General features: G+C 36.5%; 1 protein-coding gene and 2 long non-coding RNA genes across 3 annotated transcripts; 2 read left to right on the forward strand and 1 right to left on the reverse strand.

Annotated features, from left to right (window-relative positions):
- Positions 1-7,279: 7,279 nt before the first annotated feature.
- Positions 7,280-9,441, forward strand: LOC130462793 (uncharacterized). The gene is made up of 3 exons (XR_008923588.1): positions 7,280-8,125; positions 8,540-8,601; positions 9,270-9,441. It is a non-coding gene; the product is annotated as an uncharacterized lncRNA (long non-coding RNA).
- A 4,656-nt stretch (positions 9,442-14,097) lies between these two features.
- On the forward strand, positions 14,098-15,371 carry LOC130462854 (uncharacterized). Its single transcript, XR_008923685.1, has 2 exons — positions 14,098-14,510; positions 15,200-15,371. It is a non-coding gene; the product is annotated as an uncharacterized lncRNA (long non-coding RNA).
- A 1,815-nt stretch (positions 15,372-17,186) lies between these two features.
- LOC110803745 (uncharacterized) lies at positions 17,187-18,212 on the reverse strand. The gene has a single exon (XM_022009277.2). The coding sequence runs from the start codon at positions 18,210-18,212 to the stop codon at positions 17,187-17,189; it is 1,026 nt and encodes a 341-aa protein (XP_021864969.2).
- Positions 18,213-21,451: the final 3,239 nt, after the last annotated feature.

Consider the following 21,451-nt stretch of genomic DNA (forward strand, 5'->3'; position numbering starts at 1 on the left):
TTGATCCTTTGCCAGTGTTTATGCGTGTAGCATCAATATTTAGCATATCTTTATTTCCTTGAATCAAGAACTATTCCTATGTACCTTTTCAAGTACCATAAGTGTTCTTGATCTCAATCTAATTGATCTTCACTTAGATCAATAGAGATTGGTATATGTTCGTCATGCCTAAAGTCATACGATACGTTTTTGGCGATCCTCATATTATATCATACATGATAAATTCTTTTGCAGAATAATTCCCAATTGAATTATATTCATGTAACTTTAGCTTATCTAGTTTCAGTAGATACTAAATTCAGCTAAATTCTTTGACATATAATATAGGTTAAGAATCTCATTTAGACTCTTTGATGTTTAACTTAGTAAATGCTTATACATAGTTCAAACATCCTTTACTTAGATTTATTCACATGGGTCGAATATCTCCAATGGAGTCTTTCGTGTTTGATTTAGTAAATGCCATTACTTAATCCAAAACAATATCATAAGATCTTTGTAAATAGATCTTAATACCCAGTATGTACTAAGTTTCGCCATGGTCCATCATTGATGAATAATCTCAAATCTAAGTCATTAGCATTTGAATGTTATTTTACAATAGAGAGATATGTGTATGATACACATAGGACCAATTAAGTTTTTATGTACTCCCACTAAACTTCTTATATATCTATAAGAATCATGTATATTTTATGAAACTAAAATACTTATTAGCTTCACTTAAAATACAGTTCCAATTCCCAATTGCTTGCTTAAATCTGTACTTAGATTTTATAAGCTAGCTTTCCTTTTCAAGCATTTATTTGGATCCACAAATTCTATGACATACCATGTACATATTATATTCCAACATTTGATTGAGGAATACGTTTTGTCATCCAATTGCTATATGTACCAATATGCAATCATTGCTTGAATATAGACTTGAGCATTACGATTATGCATGAGGTTTCAACACAATCCACACCGTGAATTTGCTTGTAACTTTTAGCAACTAATCTAGCTTTGTGTGTGAACATAATTCAATGTTTGATGGTTTTTATCCTTTAAAACAAACTTGCAACCAATAGGTGTGAAACTATTCTTGCAAATCAACAAAATTTCAATTTTGTCATCAAAACATTGAGTATGTTTTATGGCCTCTAACCATTTAAAACATTTGAGTCTATATATGGCCTCTAACCATTTTAGGGAATCTGGGTTTCGTCATAGCTATCTTACAGGTCACAAACTCATTAATAGTTTGACCGCAAGTTGTAGGTTTCTTTACTATCTAATAATAAGAATTTCATAGCTTCAGTGACCTGAACTCCATGTTTCTTCACTATCTAATAGAAGAATCTCATAGTTTCAGTGACTTGAACTCTATGCCTACTTGGGTATAGAACATCAAACAATAGAATATCAATAGCCACTTGAAAGTCCTTTGAATATTCTGTTCTCCTTGAAGCACTTGTAAAGTCTTCTAAGAGATGTCTATTCTTTAAAGCCACTTGTAAAGTCCTTACAGAATAAGTTCGGATTTTCTGAAGCACTTCGAAAAGCCTCCGGAATGTCCGTTTATGTTTGTTGTTCGCCTCGAAAACTTTCGAGGTCTATTTTCTCCCACTTGTCATTTTGGAAACGAATCTCCAAAAGGACATTATTTCGAGCAAACAAACATTATGTTCTCAAAAATTCGTGGTAGAAACAATACCCTTGTGTTTCATTTGAATAAATCATAATGAAACATATATCTATACTTGAGCCTTAGTTTGTCGAATGACAAACACTAAGCTCCCATTGAGTTTTGCAACTCTCTAGATATATTTTATGAAAAGTTATTCTGAAATTACTTTTCAATAGCTTTGACGAATTTGGTTTAGTTTGGTGGTAGTTGAGCATTTTGTTTTAGAAATTATAGGAAAAGTCTTTATGATCCATCATTGATCGAATCAAGTACTAATTGACTTCGATTATTCCAACTAAGATATGCCATATCTTATGGACCTAGATTGTGAAATTACAACACACAATCATTGATGATCATATTTGGTCTCAAGTAATCATCAACATGATCTAACCTAGATCTTTATGATTTCTTGCCAAGTGGATTTTATACTTCTGAATCTTTGAACTAGCCAAACAGATTCAACTTATATCACATTTGAGTAAATAAACCTATATTCACTCAAATCCATGTGAAATAATAAAGTCACAAAATATTTCTTTAGCTTTGAACTCTATTGTCTAGGCGTTCTAACAATAGTTCATATCTTTTGTTACTTTCAACAAGTAAGACTAGTTGTCTTAAAATGATCTAGAAATCAATCAACTTTCAAAAGTCCATCAAAATAGAGCTTATGAATGTTAACTTGTTGATATGGTCTAAGCAACAATGCCAAAGATTAGTGGAACTCAAATCAAGGGGTTGATTTGAACCTAGTAAAGTTCTTTAAAGAGTTGTTTGTTTTAATCAAGCATATTGACTCGACCTGTAATTGACCATTTCATTCAAATAAACAAACAAACATTGTTTTTGTTTTTCTTGAATGTGAGTCTTTCTGTGTTTGAAAACAGAAATTTAGGTATGTTGATTATGGAACAAAATAGCCATTAAGTTCCAGCCTTTGAAAGGACTTAAAACAAACTAGATGACCCTACAATTAATGTAGCATTGCCATGCTTCATTTCCCACTTGTAGGTCATTAGTGTATCCTAGCTTCCATTGTTTGAGTTATTACCGAAGTAAGAACCTCAAGCGGTATATGATACCAAGGAAGTTTGATTGCTAGGTCACTTCTCTTTAAACATAAACTTATAGGTAGAAACGGAATCGTAAATTCCTTTCATTTGTTCCTCGTTTTCCTATTTCTTGTACCCTTTCTTATAGTCTTAAGAATTATTTAGTGTTGACTTTTATACTTTGTTTAGACATGTCCAATGTCACCCCAACAAGGTTCTTACCATTTAATTTATGTTGAATATTAAGTTTCAACTAGATGATCTAACCAGAAGCTTCTAAAGTTCTCTAAGCATCGATCTATTCGAATGTCTAGGGACTAGACTCATTCGAGAATTAAATGGACAAAGATATTAGGTTGTTAACCATTGGTAAAGCTGAGCGTATTAAACTCAATGCTTTATGATCTCAAAACTACAGTGTATTTTGAATTCACAAGCACCAATTGGTTTGCCATTCGACTTTGATGTTCGAAAACAACCATAAAAGTCGATATAAGAAACGTACATTTTAAATTGCTCATTTTCTCTCATTTCCGTGAATCGTTCTTGGATTCACTACCAATCGAGGAAATTTACTGTTACCTTTCTAAAAGGATTTACCGCAGTGCAAGATATTTAATTATAAACAATAATTAAAACATTCATTGAAGCATGCAAAGTCTAAACATTTATCATGAATAATAACTTGAAAATGAAAGCAATCATGCAATTTAAACAAGTCATTAGCATTTTATTCGAATTATGTGTTCCGGCAGGTGTGAATAAAATGATTCCAAGACCCTAAAACCATTGAAGAATTAAGCACAGTTTGTCGACTCAATTCTAAAACATTTTAGGTAAGCAAAAGCCTTTTGCTAATAGTCTAGAAACTATTCTTGGTTGATAGGTACGTCTAAGAACTTATTAGGTAAACCTATCGATTTTGCCACGACATAAAAGGACTCCTTACTTATATCGTTGAGTTTCACCAAAACTAACATGTACTCACAATTATTTGTGTACCTTGCCCCTTTAGGACCAATAAGTAACACCTCGCTGAGCGAAAACTATTACTAGATTGATGTAAAGGATATCCAAGCAAGTGTATATTTTGGCATGGCACCTTATAACTCAATTTTTAAGTTTGGAACTTAAGGCTCTTACTATGTTGGTTAGATTTTAAGTGAACTAAAATCCTTAATCATGCAACATAATCAAGCTTTTGATCTCATGTATTTTAAGACATATTTAAAAGCAATAAATAACTTAAAACATGCATAAGATAAATGTGATCTAGTATGGCCCGACTTCATCTTGAAGCTTTAACTTCAAAGTCCGTCTTGAAAATCTCCGTGGGAGGCACCATTTTCTTCAAATAGGATAAGCTATAATTAAAACTAATTACAACTATTTGATGGTACGCAGACCATATTTGAATTGAAAAACAACTTTGGTACTTTAGACCAATTACATTCAAATTAATGGTACGCAGACCATATTTTCTATCCTATTTGGGCCATACTAGTCACTTCATAACCTGCAAAACAGTACATATACAATATATACCATTCACCCATTCATTATCATGAATGGCCCACATAGCTGGTTAGTAAAACACATTATGCATCACATAAACATTTGCAGCAATTAATCAAGGGCACCAATAATCTACAAATTATTCAGTCCTTATTAATTCTAATCAAGTTGTTTTAACCTTAAGGATTTGTAGACCTAATCAAGAGTTTATGACTAAAAGGGGCTCCCACTTAAAACAATAAATTCATATGCTTTACTAATTTTAAACATAAAAATGTATTTCTCGTCTAACTGGAAACATACAAATTTAATTAAAATTTAAAGCTCATATAAATTTATAATTGAATCCAAAAGTTTAATTTAATTTCAGTCGTATTTAAATTAATTCATGATTTTAATTTTAGTAAAATAATTAGAATAAATAAAATTTATTATAATTACAATATTCAAAATTAAAATTCAAGAAAATAATTTAAATTATCAATTTTAAAATTAATTAAAATTACGTAAACTGAAAATTTCAAATTAAAATTTCAAAACGATCTAATCGCAACGGAACAATCCCACGCAACGCACGCCCATGGGCCACACGCACACAGCCATCGCTGGCCATGTGCGCGCAGCCCATGCGCTGCCTCGCATTGCTGCTGCTCACCATCGCAAGGCATCACGCAAGCTGGTGCTCGCTGCGCGCGCCAGCGTTCGACACACGAGCATGCTTCCGCAGCCCATCGCTGGGCGCAGCACTCTTCGCACGTCGCAACAAGAAACTGCTTGCCATCGCTGGGCGCAGCGCTCGTCGCACGTCGCAACAAGCACTCGCACGCCATCGCTGGGCGCAGCGCTCGTCGCACGCACAACAAGCACTCGCACGCTATCGCTGGGCGCAGCGCTCGTCGCACGCACAACAAGCACCCGCACGCCATCGATGGGCGCAGCGCTCGTCGCACGCACAATAGCGCTCGCTGCGTGCGAGCGATCGATGCTTGGCGCAGCACTCGTGGCACGCGAGCTTACGCTCGCTGCGCGCGAGGCTCCGCTGCTTGCGCGAGGCAGTGCGCACTGTGGCGCAGCTCGCTTGCTGCCCACACGCGACTGCTCGTGCCTTGCTCTCGCCCTCGCCCATTCGCCCATTGCACACAGCCCACGGCGCAAGGCAGGGCTGCTGCCTTGTGCTCGTGCACCATGGCCTTGCTCATTGCTTTCGTACCGCATGGGCGACGAGCTCCCTTGCTCGTCGTCACATGCCCGCACTATACAACACCCCTTAAGGGTAACACGTAGCGTCCATTGCTTTGTGCGTGCAAGTTATATGAGCGAATCGCATAAAAATTTAAAATTTTTATTCAAAATTAATGACAAATTAATAAATAATATTAATTTTATAATTTTAGGGCGAAAAATCGAAAATTTATTATTCAATTGATTTTCGATTAACATGGATTCAAGTCTAGGTCATAAAAATTTAAAATTTAACATAAATTTACAATTTTTATGGTGGTTTTTAATCATAGGTATCTAATTAAATTATAACTAATTATGAAAATCAAATTAATTCTAAATTATTTCAATTTTCAACAAATTAATCATAATTACAAATTAGATTGCATAATTAACAAGGCTAGGCATTCAAACTTGTTAAACATATACAGTAGGTCAATCAAAAATTCAAGATTTATCAACAAGAATCGCAAATATTTAATTTAACATCTTAAATTTACGAAATTTTGCATTCGAAAAACTAAAACCTCCGAAAAGTCATAGTTAGGCTTCGAATTTGAGAATTCTGGGTTCGGCCGAAAAATACTGTTTTGTCAAAATTTTAGAATGCCTTTTACATGCGGAATTGACACAAAAATCACTCGATTTGGATGAGTAACGAAGAAACTGCCGAAAAACTGCGTACGTATAATTAAATAAACGCAATTTGCAATTAATTAACAATTACGGAAATTAATCACCCCTTTTAATTCTTGCAAATTTGTAATATTTAACCATGTTTATGCAATTTAGATTATGAAAATAATAAGAGGCTCGTGATACCACTGTTAGGTTATGATACATATGACAATTCATAAATCATGCGGAAAAACCATAAAGCCAGGAAAGCATATTATTTACACATAATCATTTAGCATAGTTTAGATGCATACTCTTTGTTGCGTGCCTTCCCTAGCTGCGCCCGAACCGAACAAGAACAAGTCTTTAGGACTCCAAGTGTCGTCCCTCCGTAGATAGTCCACAGCACGTCCGGATCCGCCTTAAGATTGACCAACTAGAATCGCCCTTAAGGTACTACTTATTTTCGGCTAAATGGGCAAGAGTTATGGCTGATTTTTCTGCTTAAAAATCCTAGCTTTGAATACTTGAAAACTTGTGTATAAATAATGACCCTAAGCCCTTATTTATAGAGGTATGGAAAAGGAATCGTAATCCTACTAGGATGTGGATTTGTTAAATAGAACTTTATTAGGACTCTAAATATGTAATACCCCGAATTTTTAAAACTCGATTAATTATGCTTAATTATTTTTATTTAGCTTAAAACCGTTTTTAAATCCTAAATTCGAACTTTATTTTAATTAACGAAGTTTACTTCACTTGAATTTTTAATATTATTACACGATTTATTATTTTTCAGATTCCATGATTTAATTTAAAAAGTTACGAGTTTAAGCTATTTATTTTAGTTATTTCGTTAATTATTTCGGATTTTTAAATAATTTCGAAACGTTCTTATTCTATTCAAAAACTAAATTTATTTTTCGTTAACGATATTTTTATAAAAGATTATCTTGAAACTTAGTTTTAATTAAACATCTCTATTCTAATTAATTTCCTAAAAATAGAAACCAATTTTTTTCAGAATTTTAGCCTAATCTTGTGAAATTACAAAAATGCCCTTGAAAGAGAAAAATTCCATTTCTCTTCTTCTTCCCCCTCTCCACGTATGTTTCCACTCCTTTCCTTGAATTCTGTCTACATTCCTGCCTTGGAGACCAAGGACTTTTCCTTTCCATTCAATCTTCTTGACTATACAAATCAGTCATAGTACCAATTGGAATTCAACATCACAAAATCAAAACCAATTTTCAATTCTAATTCTCCTCTCTGTTTCGAACCAACAACCCACCAAAGCTTCCCTCCTTCTTCCTTTCACGGCACCACCGTGCTGCAACCACCATTAACCACCACAACAGCCACCGACCACCACCATTCCCACCACTGTTCGACCACCACCCCAGCACCACTCGGCCAGCCAGAAACACCACCGTACTCAACCACCGTCCCCTGCTTCCCCGCTTCGCACTCCCCTGCCTCTCCCCTTTTCTCTTCGCTGCACCACCCGCACCAACACCACACCACACACCACCACCTCCAGCCACCCTCGCCATCTCGTCAACCACCTCCGCCCTCAATTCCGGCGTGCCGCCGCCCAAAACCACCCAGAAACAAACCCGAATTTCCCCTGTTTTCACTCACTTCGTGCTCCATTTTCTGTCTCCCTCGCCGTTCCTCTGCCACCAAACCACCGCCATCACCGTCGCAACCCATCTGCGACGCCCAGCCAGACACCTAGTCGGCCACCTTCTCCCCCCCCCCCCTCTTCCCTGTGCTCTGCTCTGTCGTACCCCTACCTCTTCTCTCTTGTCGTTCGTCCACCGCACAACCACCACCCTCACCGTCGCATCCGACACCGAGCCGCCCAGCCGACCACCTTTCCCTTCCTTCCTCCTCTCTTTCCTCCCCTGCTCTTCTTCGTGCCCCCTCCCCTGTTTCTATTCCCTTTCCCAGAAGAACCGAAAATCAGGTTTCTTGAAACCTTGAATTTTATTCACATCAAATCCATACTTGAGTTGGGCTATTCTAACTTGGGCCTTTGGTGAGTTAAACTTTGAATTACTATTTCAGATTTCCTAACTATTAAATTTCAGATTCTCTAACTATTAATTTTCATGTTTTAATATTGTTTTTTTTATGATATAATTATTTACTAATAAATCGTTATTATTTTTCAGGTTTAATTATCAAATATGGATTTTACTAAAATAAATTATTATCTTGAATTAACAAAAACAGAATTTAAATAAGATTTTCATGAAAACCGATTTATGAAATAAATATATATTCGATTAAAATTTCAATTAATAATATTTTCATTAAGTTATGAAATTATATTTATATTAAAATTCGTTATTTATAAAATTCTTGATTTATAAAGGTTATGATTTATAAAATATTGATTTTAAATTATTTATCGATTTAGTACTAATTCAATGATTTAATATTTTGAAAGAATTGAACTCGGAGCTCAGGACGAACGAACCAAGGAAAATCCCTAGGAAATCGCGGAGTTAGGTAACGGCTATTGCTAGTACCCGCAATTCCCTTATAAATGTGATTATGAAATTACAATGTATGATTGATTTATTAAATGAATGTTTTGACATGTTTTATGAATTGCGGGAAATGAAGTATGATTTTATTGAATAATTTATTATAATATAATTTGAATTATTCCTTATTTTATGATTGATTATAAAATGCTATGATGATTGATTGAATTTCTTATAAAATGCTGTTTATAAGAAACCATGAAAGAAAGGATGTTTGATCTTATGATCCAAAGGAATTATGTTACTTCAACTGAAGTAAAAAGACTAAAATGTAAAATCAAACGAAACATGATAAATGAAAGTGAAATTCCTAGTCCGTTTGGCAGTATATGTTCACAGGTTACGATTCTCGGTCATGCATGTACCCATGGGGCATCCGCCCATTGAGCCAAGGCTCTCATGTTTATGGACAGCGGTCCATCGTGGAAGACGTTCCACCATGTCATACTTGCCACGACTAGCATGTGCACCCAAAAGTTATGAATGAATTAAATAAAGGACTTTATAAAATGTTTTACATTATTCTATTCTCCCTGTGTTATTAAATAAAATGAATTGAAATGAATTTACGTTGCTAGAATAGTTCGTTACTGAGTCTTCGGCTCACCGCTATTTTGTTTTCTGTTTTAGGTACCGCTGGGAACGATGGGAACGAGTAGTGGCGAGGATTTCACTATTATATTATTCACCTAGTTTATGCTTAATGTTTTAATAGTTTAATTAAAGACTTTTAGTAATTTATGTACTTATATTTTGGGAATATAAAGGATTATTATATTAGATTGGAGGTTTTTATGGCTTATGTATGATGTTGCCTTGTAATTTCCAAGAGAGAATTAAGGCAGGTAATGTCCCGACCAAATTAGGTTAATTCCGCTGCTAATTATGCTTTAATGAGTGATTTAGAGGTCGGGGCGTTACAGTTTGGTATTCAGAGCCAAGGTTCTGGATCATAAGTGCTAAACCTTACGGGTTTTGCGCATAGTAGAATTCAATAGGCTTTAAGCAAAGAGTTTTAAGGAATAAGTTAAAAAGAATATGTTAAAATCAAGTCAAGTTAAAATGAAATGAGTGTGAGCGTAGGAACGCACGGGATAAAAGGGATTCATTTCTTATGTTATTGATGTTTTCTTGATTAAATATGTTATGCGAAATATCGATTATTGAACTTACCAACGATACCACGAACGAAGCTCACATCAAAGCGCAACATTCACGATGACGTCTCCCAGAATGATGTTTCCTATGATGATTTCTATGACGACTAATCTATGGAAGATCCCAAAGAGATGATGGAACGGTTAGGAACTGCAAGTACGTTGTCAACTAAAGTGGTCAAAGATTCTCGGAAAAAGAAAGTCACTAATGCGAACGGAAAAGCGTCACTATTTAAGAAGTTTTCACCTTTGAATCCACCAATCTATGATCGCAAGCCAATTCGATGGAATTTAAAAGACTAGATCAATCATATGGATCAACTACTCGAGACTTTCGACATGCTCGAACGAATGGAAGCGAATATCGTGCGAAAAACGAATACTTCTTATCGATGTCAAGGAAAAGATCATTTTGATAAAGATTGTCCTAAACCACCTCCAACGAATACCGGAACATCAACCTCGACCAATCATGAACGAAACAACAACAACAATGCTAAAACTATCACGCCCGTCAATATACGTAAGGGATTACATGATAAAGGACAAAGATGACGCCAACGCTGATATTATCTTGATTTTCTCTCTCTCGCTTTAGAATCGAACTTCCCTTGATTTTATGTTTACCGTCACATGTCATGTTATGAGTTTTCTACCCTAGATAGACTAGTCAAAGTTAAGCATTATATTTTTGAAGAAGTTAAGTTTAGCACGGTGCGAACTCAAGGATTTTGTTGATATGAATGGTTTTGAGGAATTTTGATGGTTGCGAAATCTTTAAGAATAGTATAAAAGTTAGGAGTACGAAACAAGCATAAGGTTGTGGTTGATCACTAATTATGTTAAGATTATTCGAATTTTAAAGTGTTAAAGTTATGAACAAAAGTGATTCTTGGGTTACCTTTCCGATGAATATTTTGATGTTTATAAGTACTAAAGTCTATTATCTAGAAGATGATTGAGTAAGGAAGCTAAGAAGTTATACAGAAAAGTTATGAACCCAACATGAGTTATGATAAGAGATCTAGTTGAGTTGATCCATGAATAAGATCTTGAGGATTTTACCAAAATAAGCTATCAAGAATTAGTCTGTCGATAAGGTTTAACGATAGGGTACATAAGTTTGTATTTTAAGTGGCGAGTCACCGATTAAATCAAGGTTATTCAAGGTTTAAAGCGTGCGAGTATAATTGATTTTTGAGTTACTATTCCGCACCCTTTATAATGATTATTCTATGGTTGTAAGTACCTAAGTGTATTTTCGGATATGTTAAGGAAGCTAAGCTAGAATTTTAAAAGTTATGCAAGAATATTATGCGCAACCAAACATGATTTGTGGTGAAAAGATGAAATTGAGGTTACAAAATGAAGTTATGAGAATTATAAAAGAAGTTATCAAGAACTAGTCTTTCAATAAGGTTGATGGTATTCTTGGTTTACCTTTCCGCATCATTTATAGGGATTGTAGTTATCTGAAAGGACGCTTGATTATCTCCATAAAAGAAAAGTTGAACTAGAGAATGTAGGATTTTGCAAAATGTTGTGAGGAAAAGTATGATTTATAGTGAGGACATGGAATTGAGTTTGCATATAAAGCATTGAAATAAGTTATCGAGGATTCTGTCCATCAGGTTGATGATATCAATGAATGTAATGAAATTCGAAAAGAATTATGAATGATTAAGGAATGCAATGGAGTTGAGAATAGAAATTGACAAAATGACATGTCTGTAAAACCAAGTAGTCTGAACTAAGTTTTCTAGAAGTTAGATTGTTTATGATAAAGGCATGTGTGATGGCTTAGCATTCTCCGCAAAATACGAGATTTTTCGACCTAAGGATAAGTAACCAAGTCGTATGTCTAACGATATAATTCTAGTCACGTGATTGGACCCGAACCCCTGCAACGAACGCAGTTAACGAAGTTATTCAACATAGAAGAAAGATCGGAGATCGGAATCAAAACAAATCGAATAAAGAAAGTCAACGGCAAGATTCCTGCAGCAAGAAGCTCAAGAGCAAACGAAAACGCAATATCTCCCAATAGTCGCCTAAGAATGATATAAGTCGCGATGTTTTATGTAAACGTGTTACGAATCGACCATGCTCGTGTGTTAGATCAAATGATTATGAATGTTATGAATGTTATAATGTTATGCTTATGTTGAATTTGAAATTTTCAATTATGAACTATGTCTCTATGATATGGATTATGTTTAGGCTAACATGATTGTACTGGTAATCTAATTGTTATTCATGGAAGTCGTCTCCGATGGAAGTTCTCCTGAGCTCAGAGTACGAGATTATTATTATAATAAATAACTTTTACAACTATTTGAGTATTGCAATTGATAGATAAAAATTTATTTTCATTATATATACACACATTTACAGAATTACAATTTTGCATTAAAAACTACTATTTTTGGTGGAAAATATTTTCAAACAGGATCTCACAAAGTAAAACGGGAACCTAGTCTATGCTAACAAGTTTGCCCCTTTTATGTTCTTTGCTCCTCGACCCTATTATATGAAATCAAGTGGAGATACGAAAGGCGATGGCGAAATGTAATTGACCTTAATGACGATTAAGGATCAATACATAAATTTTGCCCCTTTTGCATTCTTTACTCTTTGATTCTAGGTCTCGAGTTGAAGCGGAATCCTAAGAGATGATGGCGGAATGGAGGCTAGACATTGTCGGGATTGAAATAAAATTTTGAGATCTTGGTTTTAAAATAAAACATCGTACCTTTATTCAACCGTTTTCAATTTTCAACAATCATTTTTATAAATCTAATTTTCAAGTTTCGAGGACGAAACTTTTTCTAAGGGGGTAAAAATGTAATACCCCGAATTTTTAAAACTCGATTAATTATGCTTAATTATTTTTATTTAGCTTAAAACCGTTTTTAAATCCTAAATTCGAACTTTATTTTAATTAACGAAGTTTACTTCACTTGAATTTTTAATATTATTACACGATTTATTATTTTTCAGATTCCATGATTTAATTTAAAAAGTTACGAGTTTAAGCTATTTATTTTAGTTATTTCGTTAATTATTTCGGATTTTTAAATAATTTCGAAACGTTCTTATTCTATTCAAAAACTAAATTTATTTTTCGTTAACGATATTTTTATAAAAGATTATCTTGAAACTTAGTTTTAATTAAACATCTCTATTCTAATTAATTTCCTAAAAATAGAAACCAATTTTTTTCAGAATTTTAGCCTAATCTTGTGAAATTACAAAAATGCCCTTGAAAGAGAAAAATTCCATTTCTCTTCTTCTTCCCCCTCTCCACGTATGTTTCCACTCCTTTCCTTGAATTCTGTCTACATTCCTGCCTTGGAGACCAAGGACTTTTCCTTTCCATTCAATCTTCTTGACTATACAAATCAGTCATAGTACCAATTGGAATTCAACATCACAAAATCAAAACCAATTTTCAATTCTAATTCTCCTCTCTGTTTCGAACCAACAACCCACCAAAGCTTCCCTCCTTCTTCCTTTCACGGCACCACCGTGCTGCAACCACCATTAACCACCACAACAGCCACCGACCACCACCATTCCCACCACTGTTCGACCACCACCCCAGCACCACTCGGCCAGCCAGAAACACCACCGTACTCAACCACCGTCCCCTGCTTCCCCGCTTCGCACTCCCCTGCCTCTCCCCTTTTCTCTTCGCTGCACCACCCGCACCAACACCACACCACACACCACCACCTCCAGCCACCCTCGCCATCTCGTCAACCACCTCCGCCCTCAATTCCGGCAAGCCGCCGCCCAAAACCACCCAGAAACAAACCCGAATTTCCCCTGTTTTCACTCACTTCGTGCTCCATTTTCTGTCTCCCTCGCCGTTCCTCTGCCACCAAACCACCGCCATCACCGTCGCAACCCATCTGCGACGCCCAGCCAGACACCCAGTCGGCCACCTTCTTCCCCCCCCTCTTCCCTGTGCTCTGCTCTGTCGTACCCCTACCTCTTCTCTCTTGTCGTTCGTCCACCGCACAACCACCACCTCACCGTCGCATCCGACACCGAGCCGCCCAGCCGACCACCTTTCCCTTCCTTCCTCCTCTCTTTCCTCCCCTGCTCTTCTTCGTGCCCCCTCCCCTGTTTCTATTCCCTTTCCCAAAAGAACCGAAAATCAGGTTTCTTGAAACCTTGAATTTTATTCACATCAAATCCATACTTGAGTTGGGCTATTCTAGCTTGGGCCTTTGGTGAGTTAAACTTTGAATTACTATTTCAGATTTCCTAACTATTAAATTTCAGATTCTCTAACTATTAATTTTCATGTTTTAATATTGTTTTTTTTATGATATAATTATTTACTAATAAATCGTTATTATTTTTCAGGTTTAATTATCAAATATGGATTTTACTAAAATAAATTATTATCTTGAATTAACAAAAACAGAATTTAAATAAGATTTTCATGAAAACCGATTTATGAAATAAATATATATTCGATTAAAATTTCAATTAATAATATTTTCATTAAGTTATGAAATTATATTTATATTAAAATTCGTTATTTATAAAATTCTTGATTTATAAAGGTTATGATTTATAAAATATTGATTTTAAATTATTTATCGATTTAGTACTAATTCAATGATTTAATATTTTGAAAGAATTGAACTCGGAGCTCAGGACGAACGAACCAAGGAAAATCCCTAGGAAATCGCGGAGTTAGGTAACGGCTATTGCTAGTACCCGCAATTCCCTTATAAATGTGATTATGAAATTACAATGTATGATTGATTTATTAAATGAATGTTTTGACATGTTTTATGAATTGCGGGAAATGAAGTATGATTTTATTGAATAATTTATTATAATATAATTTGAATTATTCCTTATTTTATGATTGATTATAAAATGCTATGATGATTGATTGAATTTCTTATAAAATGCTGTTTATAAGAAACCATGAAAGAAAGGATGTTTGATCTTATGATCCAAAGGAATTATGTTACTTCAACTGAAGTAAAAAGACTAAAATGTAAAATCAAACGAAACATGATAAATGAAAGTGAAATTCCTAGTCCGTTTGGCAGTATATGTTCACAGGTTACGATTCTCGGTCATGCATGTACCCATGGGGCATCCGCCCATTGAGCCAAGGCTCTCATGTTTTCGGGCCAAGGCCCCATGTTTATGGACAGCGGTCCATCGTGGAAGACGTTCCACCATGTCATACTTGCCACGACTAGCATGTGCACCCAAAAGTTATGAATGAATTAAATAAAGGACTTTATAAAATGTTTTACATTATTCTATTCTCCCTGTGTTATTAAATAAAATGAATTGAAATGAATTTACGTTGCTAGAATAGTTCGTTACTGAGTCTTCGGCTCACCGTTATTTTGTTTTCTGTTTTAGGTACCGCTGGGAACGATGGGAACGAGTAGTGGCGAGGATTTCACTATTATATTATTCACCTAGTTTATGCTTAATGTTTTAATAGTTTAATTAAAGACTTTTAGTAATTTATGTACTTATATTTTGGGAATATAAAGGATTATTATATTAGATTGGAGGTTTTTATGGCTTATGTATGATGTTGCCTTGTAATTTCCAAGAGAGAATTAAGGCAGGTAATGTCCCGACCAAATTAGGTTAATTCCGCTGCTAATTATGCTTTAATGAGTGATTTAGAGGTCGGGGCGTTACAAAATAACAAAGCAATTCTAATAAGATTAGGATTTTAATCTTCGCACGAATCCTAATAGAATTAGGATTTCCCGCACACGCATCGTACAAGCCGTGCACCCGCGCAGGCCTTGCGGCCCACGACAACCGCACAACCCATGTGCGGTGCTGCGTGCGCGCGCGCCCTTGGCTGGGCCTGGCCTTGCGCTGGACCTGGTCGAGGCGTGCGTTTGCTGCGTGCGGCTCGCTAGGCGATGGCCTGGCTTCGTGCTGGGCCTTCGTCTAGCGGGCCTCGTCCGATGCTAATTCGTACGATACGCTTCCGATTAAATTCCCGATTCCGGAATTCATTTCCGATACGAACAACATTTAATATTTCCGATTCCGGAATTAATTTTCCGTTTCGAAAAAATATTTAATATTTCCGTTTCCGGAATTATTTTCCGATTCCGATAATATTTCCGATTCCGACAATATTTCCGTTTCCGGCAATATTTCCGATTCCGGCAATATTTCCATTTCCGATAATATTTTCCGATACGTACCATGTTTCCGTTTCCGGCAACATCTACGACTTGGATAATATTTATATTTCCGATACGATCCATATTTCCGTTTCCGGCAATATCATCGTTTCCGGAGTATTCATTTCTTGCCTGTGACGATCTCAGCTCCCACTGAAACCAAGATCCGTCGATTCCGAATATCCATAGATGGAGTATTTAATGCCATTAAATACTTAATCCGTTTACGTACTATTTGTGTGACCCTACGGGTTCAGTCAAGAGTAAGCTGTGGATTAATATCATTAATTCCACTTGAACTGAAGCGGCCTCTAGCTAGGCATTCAGCTCACTTGATCTCACTGAATTATTAACTTGTTAATTAATACTGAACCGCATTTATTAGACTTAACATAGAATGCATACTTGGACCAAGGGCATTATTTCCTTCATTATCGGTCTTTCATCAAAGTGTTCCATGTTGAAGTCTGCTCTCCCTCTTTTTGCGTTGGTTTCCCTTGTCACGTTTATTTTTGGTACCATTCTTCCTGGTGTTTTCAACACTGTTAAATAGCATGATCTCGCTGCCTCCTGACTCCCCCTTATCTTTGCCGGTTTTTCTAGATTGGACATGTATATCATCATTAGGTTGTATGTGGATACTGTTGCTTGCGCGTCGTGTATGAAAGGACGACCGATGATCACATTGTATGATGTCGGTACTTTGATGATCAAGAAATCTACTATGAGATCACGTGCCTCAAAATTGTCTCCAATTCTTACCGGTAGCCTAATGCTACCCGTTGGATAAACTGTGGACTCTGAAAATCTGATCACTGGATAACTTACTCTTGTAAGTTCCTCCTCTTGTATGTGCAACTGTTTGAATTCCTCCCATAATATAATATTTGCCGAGCTACCTCCGTCTATCAACACTCAATTTACGTCGGAGTTTGCAATGTCTAAAGTCAAGGCCAATGGGTTATCATGTGGGAAGATGATGCCCCTGCAATCTGCCTCCAAAAAGGTCATTGTCGGCATGCTTGACGGCTTTGGCCATACTCGTGTGCTATGGTAGTTAACCATGTGCCGGTGCTCCTCTAAACATCTACTGGCGCCGCTTACTATCCCTCCATGTACAGGGCCACCACTGATGACAAATAATACTGGCTTTTTTCCATTGCCTTTCTGTTCTTCTCTAGCACTTGTTTAATTTAAGGATATTGTTGCTGATGTTGTTGTTGAGGTGGTCGGTAAGATCCTCCACCGCTGTTTCCAACCGAATTATAATTGATGTTTCCTTTCCTCGCTCTATATTGCAAGAAGTACCATTTTTTTACCATGTCCTCAATATTATCCTTGAGGTCCCTGCAGTCCTCTGTGTGATGACCATGTTCGTTGTGGAAGTCACAATTTTTTTTGACATTTCTTTCCCTACTCATCATTGGTGGCGGCTTTTTCCAACCATCCATTTTGTCATTGATGTTGTAGATTGTGGTTCTCGCTGTATTTAACGGAGTATAATTATCAAAAAAATCCGCGAACCTCTCTTCTTCTTTTCGGGCTCTTCCTCCCTGGGGGTTATTGTTTCCTCCGGTATCTTTCTTGAAATTACCTCTTCCCTGGTTATTATTTTGATTGTAGTTGTTGTTACCTCCTTGACTGTTACTCGGATTATTTCCTTTTGCCGGCTGCTGATTGTTGTTATAGCCTGAAATGTAACCTGAATTGTTGCCGGCTGGGGTGGTGATGTTTGAGATTCTCATCATCTCATCTCCCCTTATGTACTCGTTCTCTTTATGCATAACGTCTCCCAGGTTCGTGTATGACTTTCTGCTGAGATATTTTTTGAACTCGCAGTCATGCATTCCTCTCATTAGTGCCAAGAATGCCACCTCTTGTTGTAAATTCAGGATGGTAATCGATTCATTGTTAAAATGGGTGAGGTAGTCCCTCCGAAATTCTCTGTCTCGTTGGACAAATGACAACAATTCCCCTGACATCTTCTTTCGTTTCTGCTTGCTCACGAAGCGTGCCAAGAACGCCGCTTGTAGCCGCCTGAAGCTGTATATGGAATTGGCCTCTATCCCTTTGTACCAACTAGCCGCCACACCGAGAAAAATAGATGGGAACACCTTACACCACATGGCGTCAGAATCTGTGTAAAGCATCATATGTTGGTCAAAGGTGGTGCAGTGATCCTCTGGATCTGTTGAGCCTTCATATTTGCCTGTAGGCATTTTAATTTTTTCCATCCTTTCCTCCAGAATTTCCCTGCACAAAGGAGAGTCTTTTGCCTGGATTGTTGGCCATCTGGAAACTTGGAATATTGGAGCTCTACGCTCGGCTATTGGGGATGACTATTGCTCAGCTTCGAGCTCTTTTGTTTCGATTGGGTTGGGGTGCTTTTTTTGTGTGTTGTATTTTCCTGATTGAGGGATGATAGATGATTTTTGACCGGCGCATGGGGTGTTATAGGTTTTGTTTCGCCATCGTTAACCCCTTCGCCTGAGTTTTGAGCAGGAGTTAGCTCTAATAATGCCGCTATGACAATTGATAGTGTTTTTAACTGCTAGCCAGTGAATATTGCCGAGAGGGGTGACAACTGATCTGTTAGTGTCTGCGCAAGAGGTGTGTGGAGTTGCTCCCTAACAGGAATTTCCCTCTCAACTTCTTCATAGTCATCCTCCACAGTTACCCCCTCTGGGGCCGACTTCTAAGATGTTCCTTATCATCAGACTTATTATCGGTTGCGTTGGTATGAGGATTGTTGGAATGGTAGATGCCGGTTGGAGTTTTGCAATTCCTACTAACTGTGAAGTTGTTACTTTTTCTTGACTCTTTTTAGATTTTTTACTGTTGTCTTTCGCTGAGAGATACATGTTAGTTGTTTAACCGTTAAGATGGATGAGATCCCCTCCTTCTAGCGCCAATTGTTCCGGGTGTGGAGTGGGAACAGCTGTCTGTAGGACTATGAAATCTATTGTAATCGCCGACTGGGATCTACACAATAGAATAGACTAACTAGCCTCGGGGGTGATTCGATGATACCCCCTCTGATGCTTAAATAAGATTATTGAATGTAGTTAGGGTTAACTAAGCAGTAATTGAGTTGAGTGTTTAAGTGTTTCGTACCTCATAGCAATAAAAGAGGTCCTTTTTATATAGACAAACCAGATTATACGGTCGAGTATACTTCTCCTCATAGGATAGTGATCTGTCTGATAGTGACCTCTTGGCGATCGATGATCACGTGGCACCATAATAATGTCGTTAAGGACTCACATAATGCACCGAAAAGGAATAATTACCTTTTATGACCGAAATATCTGCAGGTTAGTTTAACTTAAGTGGAGTTGTACCGGTATGCTTTGATGCCGGTAGAAGTGTAGAACACCATGCGGATCCAAGGGGGGGCCTACCCGGGCCTTGGCCCGCCCCATAGCAGAAAACGTTTATAACTTTTATATACCTTTTTACCGAATTAATATAACTATATGCTGCGTAGCTGCGATGGTTCAACGCCAATGAAGAAAATATTCATAAGTTGTCAATATGCGGGGTGCGATCCATTTCCTCGATTTTTTTGCTTTTGAATACGACCTTGTTTTTACCTTTGAAATTCTTACTTCAAATAACCAAATTGTTTCCATTTTTTTCCCTTAAAGTATCGATCGGTGATTCTTTGTATTTGGTTAAAAAAAAAAAAACCTTTTTATTATATGAGTAATAATATTCAAGTTTTTAATTTTTATACATGCCATATTTATTCTATGTGATTGTTTTCTAATATATATGTTTGTCACTAAGTAACTGCAAAACTAAGATATCTACGGAGTAATTTTTGTGTGAAGATTTTATATAAAAAAGTTACTTTAATTTAGAGTATAGCAGTTTAATGATATCATATTATTGTAAAAATCAATAAAGTGTTGGCCCGCCCTATCATATCATCCTGGATCCACCGCTTACACATATATGACAAATATACCATTATATTATACTCCGTATAATATACCCTCGGAAGACACACTCGGAAGACACAATTAAATGACCATTGACCAATTAGAAAATTTTCGATCATAAAAAAGAGAAGAAAAAAGGCAACCAGTAGTTGTATCACTTGTATATGGCATGTCAACGTGGGTACTCATAGTTGAAGTAGAAAAAAGGCAACCAGTAGTTGTATAACTTATGCTGATTTGGGAAGATATGTATGAAAGATACTCCTTTGTCTTTTATTGTTTGTCCTACTTCCTACTCCTTCTGCCCCATAATATAGTACTCGTTTGACCAAAATCACAGTTATTAAGGTAAAGGATAACATTGGTAATAAAAGAATAGTTATTTGTACTTTCCAAGATAAAGTACATTTAGGTGGCTTTTATAGAGTCCTTTTTTATGATAAAAAAAGGTGGCTTTTATAGAGAGAGAAATTAGAGATTAAATGTGTACACATAATAAATGGGCCTTAAAAAGACAAAAATCAAGAACATGGGTTGAATAAAAGTCAAAAAGTGCAATTTTCAAAGTAAAAATTCTGATTTTTTAGGACAATATTGAAATTACAATTAGTGCATGAGGATATTATGGGTAAAAATAAATGATTTAAAATAGAAATAGGCACATCATTTAGGGACACCATTTTAGGAAAACAGCCACTATATTTTGGGACGGAGGGAGTATAAAATAAATTTGCTTTATTAAAAATGGGTGAGTGAATTGAGAAAAAACAAAAGTGGTGGATACGATCAAATGTATTTGGTATTTTTATGTGAGAGTAATTAAAGTTGTGGTTTCAAGAACATTTATTGTAAAGGGACAATTTTTTGGGGGAAGGACACAAATGGTAAATGTGGTAAACAAATAGAAATAGAGGGAGTATCTTTTTTTTTGGTGAAGAGAGAGGGGCACAAAACACACCTAAACAACAAACAAACCAGGAAATAAAAACAGTACAAGAAGGAAATAAAAGCAAAAAACTAAGGATTGCTGCCTTCAAGCTGCAAGAGCAGAGACTATTCTTGCAATTGTCATTCCACTCAAATCCTCCAATAAAACGTTTCGAAGATCCGAGGGGATCGCCTCAAAGTAGTGAAAGCGCTGCTCCATATCAACTCCAAAGTTTGCGAGCCAATCTGCAGCCCTGTTTGCTTCACGATAACAGTGTTGGATTGCCACTTCCCAACCATGTCTTCTTATCATACTTCTGCATTTCTTGATTATGTGAAAGAAAGGTGAATTCGGAATGGTCGTGTCCATCCGCAATTGAACAACGACCATTGAATCCACAGAGAGTTGGACTCTCCTGTGGCCAGCATTCCATGCTACTGCAAGTCCCCTCATAACCCCCAGCAGTTCAGCCCTTGTGCACGAGCAGCTCCCACATCGAGCAGCAAAGACTTCATGTAATTCACCCCCTGGGCCCCTAATCAGTCCACCACAACCAGCATTACCTGGGTTACCTCTAGAAGCACCG

The sequence above is a fragment of the Spinacia oleracea genome, chromosome 6 (assembly GCF_020520425.1).
Source record: "Spinacia oleracea cultivar Varoflay chromosome 6, BTI_SOV_V1, whole genome shotgun sequence".
In the NCBI taxonomy this organism is placed as follows: Eukaryota; Viridiplantae; Streptophyta; class Magnoliopsida; order Caryophyllales; family Amaranthaceae; genus Spinacia; species Spinacia oleracea.

Coding starts and splice junctions, on each gene's coding strand:
- LOC110803745 (XM_022009277.2), bottom strand. CDS start 18,212: ATGCCTACAGGCAAATATGAAGGCTCAACAGATCCAGAGGATCACTGC.